The sequence below is a fragment of the Capra hircus genome, unplaced genomic scaffold, assembly GCF_001704415.2.
Source record: "Capra hircus breed San Clemente unplaced genomic scaffold, ASM170441v1, whole genome shotgun sequence".
In the NCBI taxonomy this organism is placed as follows: domain Eukaryota; kingdom Metazoa; phylum Chordata; class Mammalia; order Artiodactyla; family Bovidae; genus Capra; species Capra hircus.
In genome coordinates, this window is record NW_017190169.1 from 1482 (window position 1) to 16111 (window position 14630).

At 54.8% G+C, this 14630-nt stretch overlaps 1 protein-coding gene across 1 annotated transcript in view; it reads right to left on the reverse strand.

Annotated features, from left to right (window-relative positions):
* Positions 1–725: 725 nt before the first annotated feature.
* ATP2B3 (ATPase plasma membrane Ca2+ transporting 3) overlaps positions 726–14630 on the reverse strand; it is a 49635-nt gene continuing 35730 nt past the window's right edge. Inside the window, 10 exon segments of the mRNA XM_018045201.1 lie at positions 726–1850; positions 6791–6976; positions 8304–8368; positions 8371–8410; positions 9589–9800; positions 10531–10744; positions 12088–12279; positions 13086–13192; positions 13880–13967; positions 14083–14262. Of these exon segments, the coding sequence (XP_017900690.1) occupies positions 1668–1850; positions 6791–6976; positions 8304–8368; positions 8371–8410; positions 9589–9800; positions 10531–10744; positions 12088–12279; positions 13086–13192; positions 13880–13967; positions 14083–14262 (1467 nt within the window). The 3' untranslated portion in view covers positions 726–1667.

Sequence of the window (14630 nt, forward strand, 5' to 3'; positions counted from 1 at the left end):
AGGAAGCTGGAGGCACCCAGACAGACAGGCAGATGGACAGACAGACAGACAGAAAGCACAGAGAGAGATGGCAAAGGAACACGTGGAGGAAGTGGAGCAGGGGGAGGGCAGCAGCTGCCCAGTGGGCCCTGGCCAAGCCTCCTGTAAGTCTCTCTGGGTGGAGTGGTGGCAACTCCCCTGTGTGATGAGGCTGGAGCTTTCCAGCTCACCCATGAGGGCCATCAGCCAGTATTTGTGGCTCAGGTGGGTGTCTCAGTGAGCATTCAAGGTAGCCGGACGTATGTGTGGCCTGTGGGATGGAGAATGCATTTGTGTGTGTGTGCGTTCACATGCGTGACATTTCCAAAGGGGACAAGGTGACCCCAGTGGGGACCAGTGCAGCCCACATCCCTTCTGTAAAGGGCAGAGTGGCCTGAAACAATGGCTTATGCAAGAGGAGGGACACCCTCCACTGGGGACCTCTCACCAGTTCCTAAAAAAAGAAGAAGAAGAAAAACAAACAAACAAACCAAAAACCGTAAAGAAACAAGACAAAAGAAAAAATGAAAAGAGAAGAAATCAAGGTAAAAGAAAATCCCAGAGTCTGGTGGGAAAAGCATGGTTAACGACTCCTGTCTGTGGGGAGTGGTGTGTTCTCGGAGTGAGAGCTGCCAGGTCCCACTGGAAGGAAAGGAAAGAGGCTCATATCTGAAGGTTCACTGCTTTGTTTTTTGAAAATGTCAAGTTTGTTACGAGAAGTAGGTGACCCTGGGTGGGTGGGGCACACATGGTTCCTTGCATTGTCATTCGGGGGACCATGGGGTAGTGGATTCAATGGTCTGATGGCTTTCCTTTTGTCTTTGTAAAGAAATGTGAGCAAATGTGGAAGTTTCTACGTCTTCAGGACTGCCCCCTGGGTTCCTTTCTAAATGTGATGACATGGCTGGAAGTTTTCAGTGGAATGTATAGCAAGGAATCAATATCTCCCAACTTCTCGAAGGAAGGAGGATAGAGAGTATGGACCAGATCAGGTTAAGACCTTCCAATCCTCAAGCCTGCTTGGAAAGAGCAAAGATGCATTGGGGACAAATGGCAATGTGGCCGAGGGTGGATTTGGGGCATGAGGAGGGCTCCTGGGGACACCTCTAATGCCTGGTGGTTCAGGTCTTACTACCTTTGGAAACCACCTCAAGGAGAGTTCTGGAAGCTGTTTCTTTAGTCCCCAGTTGGTGGGCTGGGTTCTTCCACTGCGAAAGATGCTGCAAAGGCTTCTCCTTCAAGTCCCGGAGACGGCCCTGAGCCCGCACGCCAATCTCATGCTGCCCCGCAGAACACTGACCAAGTGCCCACCAAGTCCCCAACGCCACTAGAATACGGCCCAAGTTCGTGAAGAACCATCAGCAAAGGCAGACCAGTTCAAGAAAAGAAAACCAATGACAGAAGGAGTACTAAACGAAAATAAAATAAACTACAATAAACCAAACAGAGAAAAGAACGAAGGTCCAGCAGTGCCATGGATTCAATACATTTCATAAGAGGCTATGGCTTTGGAGTGACACACCATCTGGTGGGAAGGACTGAACAGGGCAATAAAGAAAGAACGGAAAAGCCACGGTGCGCGGAGGATGCAAGACTGGAAAAAAAAGAGAAGGAAGAGTTGGAGGCTTTTTCCTCCCCAGAGATGCCATTTACGAGAGAAAAGGGGACTCAAGACTCACTCCAGCGGCACTGGTGGGATTGGCAGCAGAGAGAGTTACGTGAGTAGGGGTAGAAAGATTGGTTACGTCATGGAGCTGGCTGAGGACCGAGGACCGCCGGCGCACAGCACCCTGAAATGAACCGCTTCTCTTGAAGGTACTCACTACCTCCATCTGTGGGAGAGAAAATGAGATAAAGGTTGGCTTGCACTGTGGTCCTGGGGACTGCATGGGGGTGGGGCTAGGTGGGGACAGGGACCATGCTTGGCGCATATCGTGACAGCAAAGCCTCATAGGGGTCGCTGCGGTGCTTCCGGTGGGACCGTGGCCAAGGCCCTCGGCCTCTGCGTCATCCATCAAGAGACGGTTTGCTGAGCGAATGATTCGGGCTCAGAAGACTTGGGCCGCTCGGGGATTAGTGATGGATCAGGTGCACCACAAACGATTTTAGGGAGAGCCATTTGCATTCACGATATGCTCATTGCAAGCCACTTGTCAATAAATACCTGTGTCTGGCAATACTTTGTTATCCTAGGTCAGTAGTGCTCAACTTTTTTGCTGCCCCAACACACCTGAGGGATGTGACATGCTCCCATTAGGAACAAGGTCGTGGATGGTGGGGACAGCTGCCCTTTCCCGCCCGTCCTTGCTTACATGGCTCTAACCTGGCATCACTCTGCTTCTGTGGCTCATCCAAGTGACTGAGGGGTGCTCAGAGGGAAATCTCAATGGAAGAATGGATTTTACAAGAGGGGGAGGGGTTTTCTCAAAGCCCCCACTTTGTCTTATCAGAATGCCTACCCACAGAGCCACAGGCAGGACGGGAGGAAAATGGAGAGATAGGTCTGGGGAGCAAAGATGGCTTTGGCTTTGGCCCTCACCCTTTAAGCTTCCAGGGAGCCTTTGGGAAAGAAATGCCATGGGGGTGAACTTGCCAGAGACAGTGTCTTCGGATTTCCCGACCCTGCTTTGGCTGGTGGAGGGGGGGCTGGGGGTGGAGCAAAGCTAGGCATGGGTTTCCAGGTGATTGTGGGTAGGTGGGCACTATGAATGTCCTGCCATCAGAAATCTGTGTGTCTAGGTTCTGGGACAGCAGCCTGCTGTGACGCACTTGGGGTGCTTCTTAGGGGATGACCTCTTGGGCAGGCTATGTGTGTGTGTGTTTATGGAATTTTTTGGAGTTAGAAGGTGGATCCAATTTCTAGAAAGTGGCCTGTCTAGAACTACTTCTGGATGGAACTATCACTGGATGATGTGAGCAGTATGCATTTTTGGAGCCCAGAGCACACTGGCTGCCTGCTCTGGGCCCAAGGCCATGGCCCCTGCTCCCAAGCCCCCAGGTGGCTACGTGGTAGCCACCAGGGTCCGTGGTGTGTCTGACATAGGGCCAGCCTCTAGGAAGAAAGCAACTTGAGTGGTTGGATTCCCTCCATCCCAACCACAATGAAGACGTCCATCATTTCAACCCTTGGATGCACTGTGAGACAGACTTATTGTTGTGTGCCCACTGCTGAGTGCCCATGGGGCTGGCACAGTGCTGAGTGCCCCAACACACTGAAGAAAGATGACCCATGCTATGATGTTGCTGTCTCTTTCTATTTCTTCCCTAGGTTGAGATGTTTCTAAGGCTACAAAGATAAGTCTGTCTCAAGAGGGGACTCTTACTGTGGAAAAGGCAACAAAGGAAGGAAAAAATGCCTTTCCTGTCTCTGATTGGGCCTCTCCAGGTGGTGTCCTGATGGGATGATGGTATCAGTCAAAATACCACATCATTTTCCCCTCGCCCCCACCCCATCCCAGAAGCCCCCACACTGGGCCAGGAACAAGGCACAGTCACTGCTGAAGCTTCTCTTTGCTTTATAATGGAATGCAAAATAGACCATGTCATGAGTGCTTTGAAAAACTCTAAGTCCTTAGATTTGAGGACTCATTCTGGAATGAGGGCTTCTCTGGTAGCTCAGCTGGTAAAGAATCCACCAGCAATGTAGGAGACCCCAGTTCAATTCCTGGGTCAGGAAGATGCCCTGGAGAAGGGGTAGGCTACCCACTCCAGTATTCTTGGGCTTCCCTGGTGGCTCAGACAGTAAAGAATCCGCCTGCGATATGGGAGACCTGGGTTTGATCCCTGGATCAGGAAGATCCCCTGGAGAAGGGAATGGCTACCCACTCCAGTATTCTTGCCTAGAGGATTCCATGGTCAGAGGAGCCTGGCGGCTACAGTCCATAGGGTCACAAAGAGTCAGACACAACTGAGTGACTAAGCACAGCACTGCACATTCTCAAATGATGTCCTGCCTGGCTGGTGCACTGCCATGATGGGTGGGCGGCAGGTTAGGAAAGGCCTCCATTTAGCAACATAAAAAGTTGTGGTGGCCTCTGAAATCTTGGGAGCAATTCTGTATTTTGCAAAAGTCAGAAATCTAAGGCTGGCTGTCTAGACAATGGTTCTCTTCGCTTGGGGTATATACAACCTGAGGGACTTTAATTTTCCTGGGCTTTATTTTCTCGGTTCAAGTAGGTATTTTGAATAAAAAAGAACTTTAAAAAGTGAGCTACAGTAACGTTGGTTCATCATTCTTGAGAAGCATGGCAGATTCGATGTGACCAAGTCAAGGGGAGGGAGACTTGAGTGACCTTAGGTAGGTCCCTTCTCTCTGGGCCCCATTTCCCTGTGTGGAAAGCAGGGGTCAGAAGTGTCAGACTCTGAGGGACACAGCTAGCTGGGGCACCAAGGACCTCCACCCAGACACCTCGGATGGGGGCAGGGCTGCTGTCTTCAGCTCATTGATGGGATTGAATAGGCTCTGCCACACAACCTGCCTGGCATGACACCCCAGAGCCGATCGAGGCCGGGACAGGGTGGGTAGAGGCTCATAGATGAGCAGCAGGAGGCCACAGGGGAGAGCTAGACAGCTGGCATCAGAGGCTCCTCCCATTCTAGTGGGCACTCGCTGTTCTGGCTGGGCTGAAGACATCCTTCTCTGGCCATGCTGGTGCTTGGGATGCCAGGAGGCATGAGCCAGAGGCTGGGAGAAGCCCCTTGGGACCCCAGGGAGCTCTTTCACATGGTGCTCTTTGGTGCCCCCTCACCCAGCCCTATAGGATCCCAGGCTCTGGTGACCCAGGACGCTGCAGTTTTGGAAAGTCCCCGGGGCATCCTGCCCGCCTCTGATGCCAAGTGGAGGCTCAGCTGAGTGTGTGTGCCCTGGTGGCAGCAGGGAGTGGACTCTGAGAAGGCTTCACGGGATGAGGAGCTAAGGAGGCCTGGGGCCAGACAGCAGCCAGCATGGAGGCACAGCAGCGTGGGGGAGCAGAGGGAAGTCTGGAAAGGCAGCAGGGGTTCTCGGGGTGCAGGGTGCATGGGTCAGGAGAGAGCCTGAGAGCTTCTGGCCAGGGCTCGGGGAGGAGAGAGTGGTGCCTGGAGGCTAGGACCCCAAGGTCTGTGCGGGAGCAGCTGGTGAGCCAGGGACACCAGGAGGGCACTTTGGGATGAACCCATGGTGATGGGTGAGATGCTGCAGGCAGATGCCGGTGAGAGCCATGGGCTGAGGTCCCCGCCCAGGCCAAGGGGCCCATGGTGGGAAGTTGCCTAAACAGGGGCTGGGCAGTGTTCGTCCCTCCCATGGGTCTCCAGGGGAAGAAGCAGTTGGAGCTGGCTCAGGCAGTGGGGCTGGGGGTCCAGTACAGAGTGTGCAGAAACGCATGGGAGAAGCAGGGAGTGGTAAGTGTCACAGACTGGCTAGGTTGACAAAGAGCTGCAGGGGTCCAGGGTGGACACAGGAAACAAACCAGGCAGAGACACAGGTGATTAGGCCCAGAGGAGGCTGGCGGTGGCTGGATTACAGATGCAATGGGCATGCACCCAAGTGTTCAGGGACACAGGAAGAGGGCTGGGGGCAGCTCCAGGTTCTTGGCTTGTGCAGAAGTGATGGAGCCATTCATCAGCGGCTAGGGGGCTGGGGAGGAGGTGGGCTCGGGGTGGTGGGGCCTGTGGTCTGGGCTGAGCAGAGCCCCCAGCCCAGGGCTGCTGGTTATCTGGCCAGAAAGAGGAGGAGGTGGTCGCCATCTGGAGGTTATGCAAGGAGGGCCAGGCTACGGGGAATGGGCGCCTTCCCCCTCCACCCTGCCCGGGGCCTGTGGGATTTCCAGAAGCTGGAGTCACAGCCAAGAGGCGGGGGCAGACCAAGATCTCAACAGGGGGTGGGAGTGACAGGCAAGGAAGAGGGAGAGGGACAGGAAGTTGCCAGGAAAGCAGGGTGGACTGCACTTCCGGAAAGGAGCTGGGAGGCAGCAGGAGGAATGGAGGGATGGCCCAGCTCGGGAGCCAGGAGGACGTCTCGCAGACTTTGGTGAGGACTGATGTCAGGCCATGATGAAATCACCAGGGAGTGCCAGGGAAGGACCCGGAGAAACAGCAAGTATGGAACATTCTGGCAAGAAGGCTGGCCCGGGAAGAGGTGGGGGCAGGAAGTGAGGGTGGCTCTGTCAGGCAGGCTCTCATGAAGCCTTTGCAAAGCCCCCCAGTGGGGTGCCCATCACGACTGTCTGACTTTCTAGAGGACAGCTGCTGATGGCCTAGACCTTGACCAGCACTGACATTTGGAGATTGGGATGAACAGAATGGACCACCTTGGTGGCCAGAGTGTGCTCCCAACGAAGTCTTTCCCCTAGAATTCTCCAATATAAACCCAATAAATGGTGAGTTCATCAAGGCTATTTGAAGTGGGCGTCTGCCTCAGCCTGAGAAGGTCCCTTTCCCGTGACCTGGGACCACCCCAAGGAAATAAAACAAGTCCAGTAGCTATTCGAATTGCAGGTGGCCTGTGCCCTCACCTCTCCAAAACACAGCTCTTGGTCACAGCAAACACTCTTAGCTGCGCCACCTGCACCCACTCTGGGGAGGGCCACCTGGGCTTGAGGGGGTGTCAGGGAGAGGCTTCTCAGGACATTCTGTCCCTGGGCACTCCAAAGAAACTGCCCCTTGCGCTCATGCAACCAGACCCAGGCCGCCCTATTGGTCTCAGGCTCCACCTCACCCATTCCTCTACCTCTGGCTTGCTGGCCCCTGTCTTGAGGTGGGAGAAGCTGGAGTGGCCAAGCTCCCAGTGGCTTCACTGTGTCTGGATCCGGTTGAGGCCCCCGGAACCAGAGGATCTGGGCCTCTGCGGAGCTCCCGCTCGGCATTGGTCAATCTCTTCTTCTCCTTCAGCCAGCTCCTCGTCAGTCATCTCATCCTTCCCGGGCCCATGTCCTGCTTCCTTCAGGCACTTGAGCTGGCTGGTGGGGATGGTGGCGATGACCTGGATTGCCGGAGGTGAGGGGACAGCAGGCAGAAGTGACTGTCAGAAGTGGGAGAGCTGCTGGGTCCAGGAAGGGACCCACACTGCCCACCTCCCTCAGACCCAGGCCAAGGCTGCTCCCTCCGCCTGCCCTGCACCATGCTTGGCTACTTTCTCAAGGCTTTCCTCCCAGTGAGGGGGCAGTGTGTGTGCCCAGAGGAGCAATGCATGTCACCTTTCCACACAGTATGTGACATAAGGGACTCGCCTTACCAGACCAAGGTCTGGCTCTGGCCTGGCTCCTGGGAGGAGACCTTTAGGGCCCTGCCTGATGAGTGGATCTTGGTTTTGTCAGGGGCTGAGGGCCGGTAGTCTATGCCACTGGGAAATCAACGGAAATGCTGGAAATCATGGCAGCGTGATTTCCGGCAGGGCCTTGGACCTCATACCAGCCTTGACCTCCGGGGCCCAGAGATCAAGAAAATGAGGTGAGCCACATGGGTGCTCCAGGCTCCAGGAGTGACTCCCCCTCAAGCACTGCTCAGGGGAACTTTCCTGGTGATGGTACCCCGTGCATGTTGTCACATGTGGCTCTTGGGAGAAATTGTGCTGCTGGTGGCTCCTGTGGTGGGGACCTGGAAGCCTATTCCCGTTCCCTCCTGGATTTGCCCTATGTAAGCTTGATCTTGGATGTCCAACCTCCAGACAGTAACATCTGACGTTGAAGCTGCTTGGTCTATGATACTTTGTGGTAGCCTGAGGTGGCCTGAGACACAGGGTAAAGTACATACTGGACTCAGCCTCCTACACCAATGTTCTAGAACTCTAGAGAAATATCCTTAGGGGCCTCTTGTGTTCCCAGGGCCTGATCTGGCCCCTCCTGGCCTCTTGCCCAGCCCCAGTACCCAAGCCCTTTCTTCCTAATGTAACCTTTTGGCACTAGGAACTAGCTTTAGCGGCAGCCACGGAGTCAGAAGTGTGAGACTTGCCCTCTGTCAGCTCAGAGGATTTCCTCATTTCCCTTGGAGACGTTCTCTTGTCCTCTTGAAGGTTCAGAGATGTGTTGTGTAGCTTCAAATGTGTTAACATCTTCCAAGTTACCCAATTCTAAAGCACGATTTTCAACATCCCTATGTGTGGAAAAGGGAAGTGGCAGGCGGTTTTACCAGGCCCGTGTCACATCCTGGCCATGGTCGTTTCATCTGCTCCACTATGCTGCACTGTAGCTTGCCACCTAGGTGCATGGCCTGTCCCAGAGGCAAGACAGGAGCCCCTGGGTTGTCTTCACTTACTCAGACAATTGGGAAGGGAGCACAGGGCTGGAAAAGTGGCCGAGGCAGATGCTTACCTGTCCCCAGACTAGTTCCCCAACACCGACAAACAGGCACCAGAGCCACTGCTCCGTGGACAGAGGGAACAGCTGAAGGGCTTTCCACCGAACTGGACGATGACAATCTGTGGGAGAGGGGTGGGCAGGAGGTGGGTCCAGCCAGCACCTCTAGCCCTCGGGGCACCCCTGCCTGTGGGCCCAGCTCAGGGAGTCAGAGGGCCTCTTGATTCACCCAGATAGACAGGCCATTCATGGGAGAATTCCTTTCTCCAGGCTCCTTCCCTTCATCTCCCCCTCAGCCAGTGCTGAAGAAAGCTTCCCAGACCGGCTGACCATAGGCTGTGGGTGTCATGCCAGATGGGCTCAGGGCCTTGCTTGTTGCCAGGAGCCCACTGACCCTGGTGCCCCAGACCATCCTCTTTCCAGCATGCAGGTGTGGCTTGGCAGTGCTAGCCAAGTCCCCAGCTTCTATGGACATGGTGTTTTGAATGTGCTAGGTGCTGGACACTCCAATGGGCCTCCTGCAGCCCCATCACTGCTCCACGGGAGGTGGCCTCTTCCCCAAGGGCGAGCTTTCTAACTCCAGACCAATTGGTCCTGAGCTTGCACTCCAACTCCCTCTGTTTCTGGACTCTCACCCTCCATGCCAGTGTCCTCCTGCCTTAACCACCCAGGGCCAGGTCTTAGACCATGAGGTAGACAGCCATACACCCCAGAGCCAAGAGATTATTCATACCATCAGACCCTCAGCCTGCTCCCTCAATCTCACAGGTCCTGCCTTCGTTCCCCACTCTCCCTCTGCCTCCCGAGAAGCCTGGGTGCTTCCCCAGGTGTTCCCATGGTGTGGCAGGCCTTCCTCTGAAAACTGCAAGAAAAAAAACTGGCCTATTGTCCTAGCCTATTGGCCTCACTCTGGCTCACATTTTCTATCAGTATGCCCTGGTTTTGAATGCTCAGCACCTCGTGGAGAGCTGAGTGACCAGCCTGGCACAGGGAGAATTGTCACAGGAAACTTCTGGAGCTAGAGTGGTCTCTTGCCAAGGAATCGAGTGCTAGACATGGGGATAGCAAACCTGTGAGAAAACCTGGGAGAAGGTCAGCTCTGGGGAAGATCCACTGAAACCCTCTGGAACTGAACAGGTGAGCCTGGGACCAGGCCAGGGCTTTTGAAGACGAAGATGCTCAGAGGGCTGGGCATCGGGGAATGTGGGCAGGAGGGGAACAGAAGCCAAGGCTGGTGTGGAGAGTGGGGTGATGGTCCCCTCTCCCCCACCTTTTCCAACAGTGGAGCCGCCCATCCTACCTGGATGGCAAAGGTGCCTAGCACAATGGTGCAGAAGATGGGGTTGCTGAAGATGCCATGGAACACATTGCGCTCGCCATGGATCTTGCGGGCATTGATCTCGTTGAAGAGCTGCATCATGACGAAGGTATTGAAGATGATAGTGTAGTGCTCGGAGGGTGGCGAGTGCAGGGGAGCGTTCCGTCCACTGTCAATGTCAAAGAAGAGCTCCCCTGCAAGCCCAGGGCCACATGAGGAGAGCTGGACCCAGGTGGGTGATACCTCCCACTGGGTGATACAGGGGGAAGTCATGAGTCTCCCAGCACCCCCGGGCTAACCCACATTAGGTCACAGCAAAGGCTGGATCCTGACCATGGGAGCTGTCACCCAGGATAGGAGTGTCCCCAGGACATGAGTGAAGACATTGAAACCCATTTGCGCATTGGCTTGAGCTAGGGAAGGAATGGGAACTGAAGTCTCAGGGCAGGCCTGACCCTCCTCTGCCCTGCCTGTCCTGTTACAAGGACCAACCTTGGCTTAGCCATGAACAGCTTCTGCTCCCAAGATTGCACAGAAAGGTCCCATGAGAGTATCCCCAGAGGCTATCTTTTGGTGCCCCCAAAAGACGTTTTGCGTGAGTATTACCCTTGGCCAGCACCATCCCTGCACTGAGCTTCCAGTCTGCTCCCAGGAATGTGTGCTGAAAGCCAAGCCACCAAGGGTCACCTGACCCATGGAGAGCCCCCTGATGTCAGGCAGAGAGGCCACAAACAGAAGTGACAATCCCACTCGGTGTAAATAAAATAATCACATAAAAGTTGCTGATGCCAGACACAGAAGAAAACTCCCAGGATAGCAGTGAAGTGAGGGCTGAGGGGTCCTCACTGGAAATCAGATTCCCAAGTACCTGTCCCTTCCACTGCTACACAGGGCCAGAGGCTATGTGGCTCTGGATCAACCTACCGGCGAAGAGCAGGGTGAAGATGATGGTGAGCTGGTAGACAGCATGGCCCAGGATGTTCTTCATCATGGTCCGCGAGATCAGGGGCTTGTCCCGGCCGTATGGCTTACGCAGCAGCAGTGACTCAGTGGGTGGCTCTGTTGCCAGAGCCAGAGAGGCGAATGTGTCCATGATCAAGTTCACCCACAACATCTGCACGGCTTTGAGAGGAGAGTCCTGTGGAGAGCAGCCAGTCACCCCAACATGGGCCTGGAACCCTCACTGACCCCCCACCCCCACCCCCTGGGAAGAAACTCAACTAGGGGTCAATGTCACTGGAATTTAATTCAAGTGAAATTGCAACAAATCCAGCCTTCCCGTAACATTTCTGACATTTCTATCCCTATGTTGCCTTAAGGTGAGCAGAGAGTTTTCACTGGCTCTCAGATTGCTGCTCTTAAAATGTTGTTAGTCTCCCTTCTTCTCTGACCTGCTGGCATTGATGTAGAAGATGTGGTCCCAATTGTTAGCAGGAGGTTGCCACCCCCTTGTCAGTTGCCCCAGACCATAAAAGAGCATGATGAATGGGTGATCTCCTGTGCTCCCATGCCCACGGGCCAGGAAGAGGTAGAAACTGACCTGGGCCTTCCTCCTCATCACTTCTGACTTGTTGGTTAAAAATGAGCCTCACAGAAGATAGACACCAAGGACATCCTGTAGGAGTCCATTCCTATGAAACTTCCAGAACTGACAGATCCATGGAAACAGAAAGCAAATGGGTGGGTGCCAGGGGTGGAGGGAGAGGAGAGTGGAGTGTGGCTGCTTAGTGGGTACAAGTATAGGTAACAGTTGCGCAAGATGGAGACAGCATCAAAAACCACTGAGTTGTACACTTTGGTTCAAATGGCTATTATGGTACAGAGGATGTTATGAGGATTTTATCTCAATTTAAAAATACCTTTGAAAGAGAGACAAATTCTGAATACTCACTAATGGGGAGAATCGGATGACAGAAAAAGGGAAAGAGGCTCCTGCAGAGGTTAACCAGAGTTTCCAGCAGACCCAGGACAGGACTTGCACACACAAGTCCACAGTGGCCACACGTGGAAACAACCCAAATGCCCACTGATGAAAGGATGCAGAAAAGCTAGGTGCTCCATCCATACAATGGAACATCAGTCCTCCATCCATAGGAATAAAGTACCTGCTACAACATGAATGTACCTTAAGAACATTGTGCTAAGTGAAGGAGCCAGACACAAATGACCACCTATGATTTGTTTCCATGGAGTTGAAATGTCCAGAAGTGGTGGAAGGCGAGTGGGGAGTGACTGCTGATGAGGATGGCACTTCCTTTGGGGTGATGAAAACACGATGGAACTAGACAGAGGTGATGACAGCACAGTGCTGTGAATGTACTTAAAAGTCATTGAATGGTGAATTTTTTGTTAGGTGAATTCTATCTAAACGGAAAAAAAGTCAGCAGCAAAGAAAAACCTGGCTTCTGCCACTGGGCCCTGAGGCCCAGGCACACCAGGTGGGAGAGCTGTGGTCATGGAAGGGAGAGCCCCAGCACCCACCTGAGTGATGCAGGCGCCCGTGAAGGCCACAATCACAGCCACCACGTTGACCGTCAGCTGGAACTGCAGGAACTTGGAGATGCTGTCGTAGACGTTGCGGCCCCACATGACAGCCTTGACGATGCTGGTGAAGTTGTCATCCGTCAGGATGATGTCTGAGGCCTCCTTGGCCACATCTGTCCCTGCAATGCCCTGGAGGGCACACACATTCCATGTCCACAGGCCCCTTCCCCAGCCCTCCTTGCTCACTCCAAACGTATCCTTGTACTACAGAAGTTTTGCTCACAAATGAAGAAGACACCATGCCTGCAGTGGCCTCCCCCTGGTCTTCTGTCGGGTCCCTGCGTAAGGGGCCCCTGGGAATCCCAGAGAGAGAACACGGCTTCCCAGCCCACACAGGTCACCATGGTGCTGCCCAGCTGGGTTCCTTCAGTGCCCAGAGCTGGGGCTGGGCCCCCTCTGGATATGGCCCTGGGAAGGACTGCTCTGTGCCCCCGGTGCCTGCACTCTGAGGGCCGTGCCCCTCCTTTGAGGTGGGCTGGGAGAGGCCTCGCTTGCTTTCTGCCTTTGGCAGCCGAGCACAGCCTGTTTTGTGCCAAGGCCACCCTGCTCAGCTGTTTTTACAGAAAGAACCAGCTTTATTTCAGCCACGAGAGAGATGCACAGAGGAGAAGACTCATGTGGGGACTAGGCTCATCACACGTGGGGCTGAGGTTCACTCAGACTGGACCTGGAGATGGTGAGGCAAGTTTTCAGCAGACAAGTCCCCACGACTCCCTAGCAATGCAGCCAGTCCCTCATCACCTTGGGTACCATCACACCAAATACCTTGGCACAAATCACTGGCAGAGGTGGTCAGGACGTGAGAGAAAGAAATGTCTGGCACTTGTAAACTTGCCTCAATGCTAGCTCCCACATTCTTGCCCAAAGCTTACGCATCCTCTGTCACAGGGCCCCATCTGCCATGGTGACCCAGACTAGCACAGCAGGCAGCTTACCATGGCGAAGCCCACATCTGCCTTCTTGAGGGCTGGCCCATCATTGGTTCCATCTCCTGTCACAGCCACCACCTGCCGTTGCTCACCCGTGTGGCTGTCGATGATCCCTGGAACATAGATCAGTGCAGGGTACGGCTCCTGCCATCTGCGGCCCCAGGTGACCAGCCCAGGGGCTGTGGGAGGCCAGTTGGCTCTGGAAAGTCTTTGAGATTGCCACCAAGCCTACTGCCTCCAACTCTCCATACACTACATCACCTTTGGGACCAAGTCTTGCGTCTTGATTGGCAGCCGCATCCTGCTTCTCCCACCCTGGTCCTCACCCAGTGAGACAATACAGGGTGGTGGGTTTTGGTACAAGGCAGGGGCCTGGCACTGGGTGACTTGGAAAAATGGCTCCTTCTCCCAGGCCCCAGTTTGCCCATCTGCTCTGATGAGAGGCTGGCCCCTGCTGGCATCTTCCATTGATACTGTGAGTGCAGGGGAGTGGAAGGGCAAGCTCTGGCCACTCAGCCCTTGGAGGGAGTCTCCATTATTATCCCCATTTTCCCAATGAAGAAACAGGTTTGGGAAGGACAAGTGACTTCCTCTGAGACAAAATCTCCAGGAGCCATGTATCCAGAGCTGAGTAGCCTGCTTCTTAGGCAGGGCCAGACACCAAATTGGAAGCTCAGCATTGGGCATCTGGGAGCAGATGACCCACAGTTGAGGTGACAGCCACACCGCCCCCCTCCCCCTTGCGTCATGCCACCTGGGCCAGGGGGAAGGTGGGGCGATGAGCGAGCCCACTCCATTACCTTTAACCAGAGTATGTTTGTCGGTGGGAGATGATCGCGCCAGGACCCTCAGCTTAGGCCACACCTTGTCCAGACGCTCCTGCTCTATCTGGGAGGGGAAAGCACACAGATGCTGCAGAGTCTTGAGGGGCTGAACCAAGGGGCAGGGTGAAGGAAGTGCCAGAACCCTGGACCCGCCGGGCCACTGATGGGCAGAGAACTACCTCGCCTTTCTCGTTTCGGATCCGCCGGTTGAACTCTTTCCCCTCCAGGCACAGGAAGTCCTCCCCGGGCTGGATGATGCCGCACTTGGCCGCAATGGCGCGGGCTGTGTTGATGTTGTCCCCCGTTACCATGCGGACCGTGATGCCGGCCCGCTGACATTTGCGGATAGCTTCAGGGACCTGCAAGGGATAAGATGGGTGGGTGCAGCTGTCCAGGCCAGACGCACCAGTGTCTGAGCTCTACCCTTTCCTCCATCCAGATCTGAGGTGCCCCTTGTCTCACCATGGGGCCTGGAGGTGGTGGGGGAAGTGGCCTGACCCACAGGGAGCAGTGTCCCCCCCATCCCCTACCAGGTGCCTCCTTCCCTGTGCCAGTCCCAAGGAGCAGCAACAACTCAGACCTAGGCCCTGTCCCCAGGAGCAAGGCCGAGAGAAGCCACGGGAACGCTGTTGAGCGGCACTACTGGGCCGTGTCCAGCAAGGTGACTGTAGAAATCACCCAGTTTCCACCAGGGAAATGGAGACCCACAGTAGCTGAGCTAGGTCCA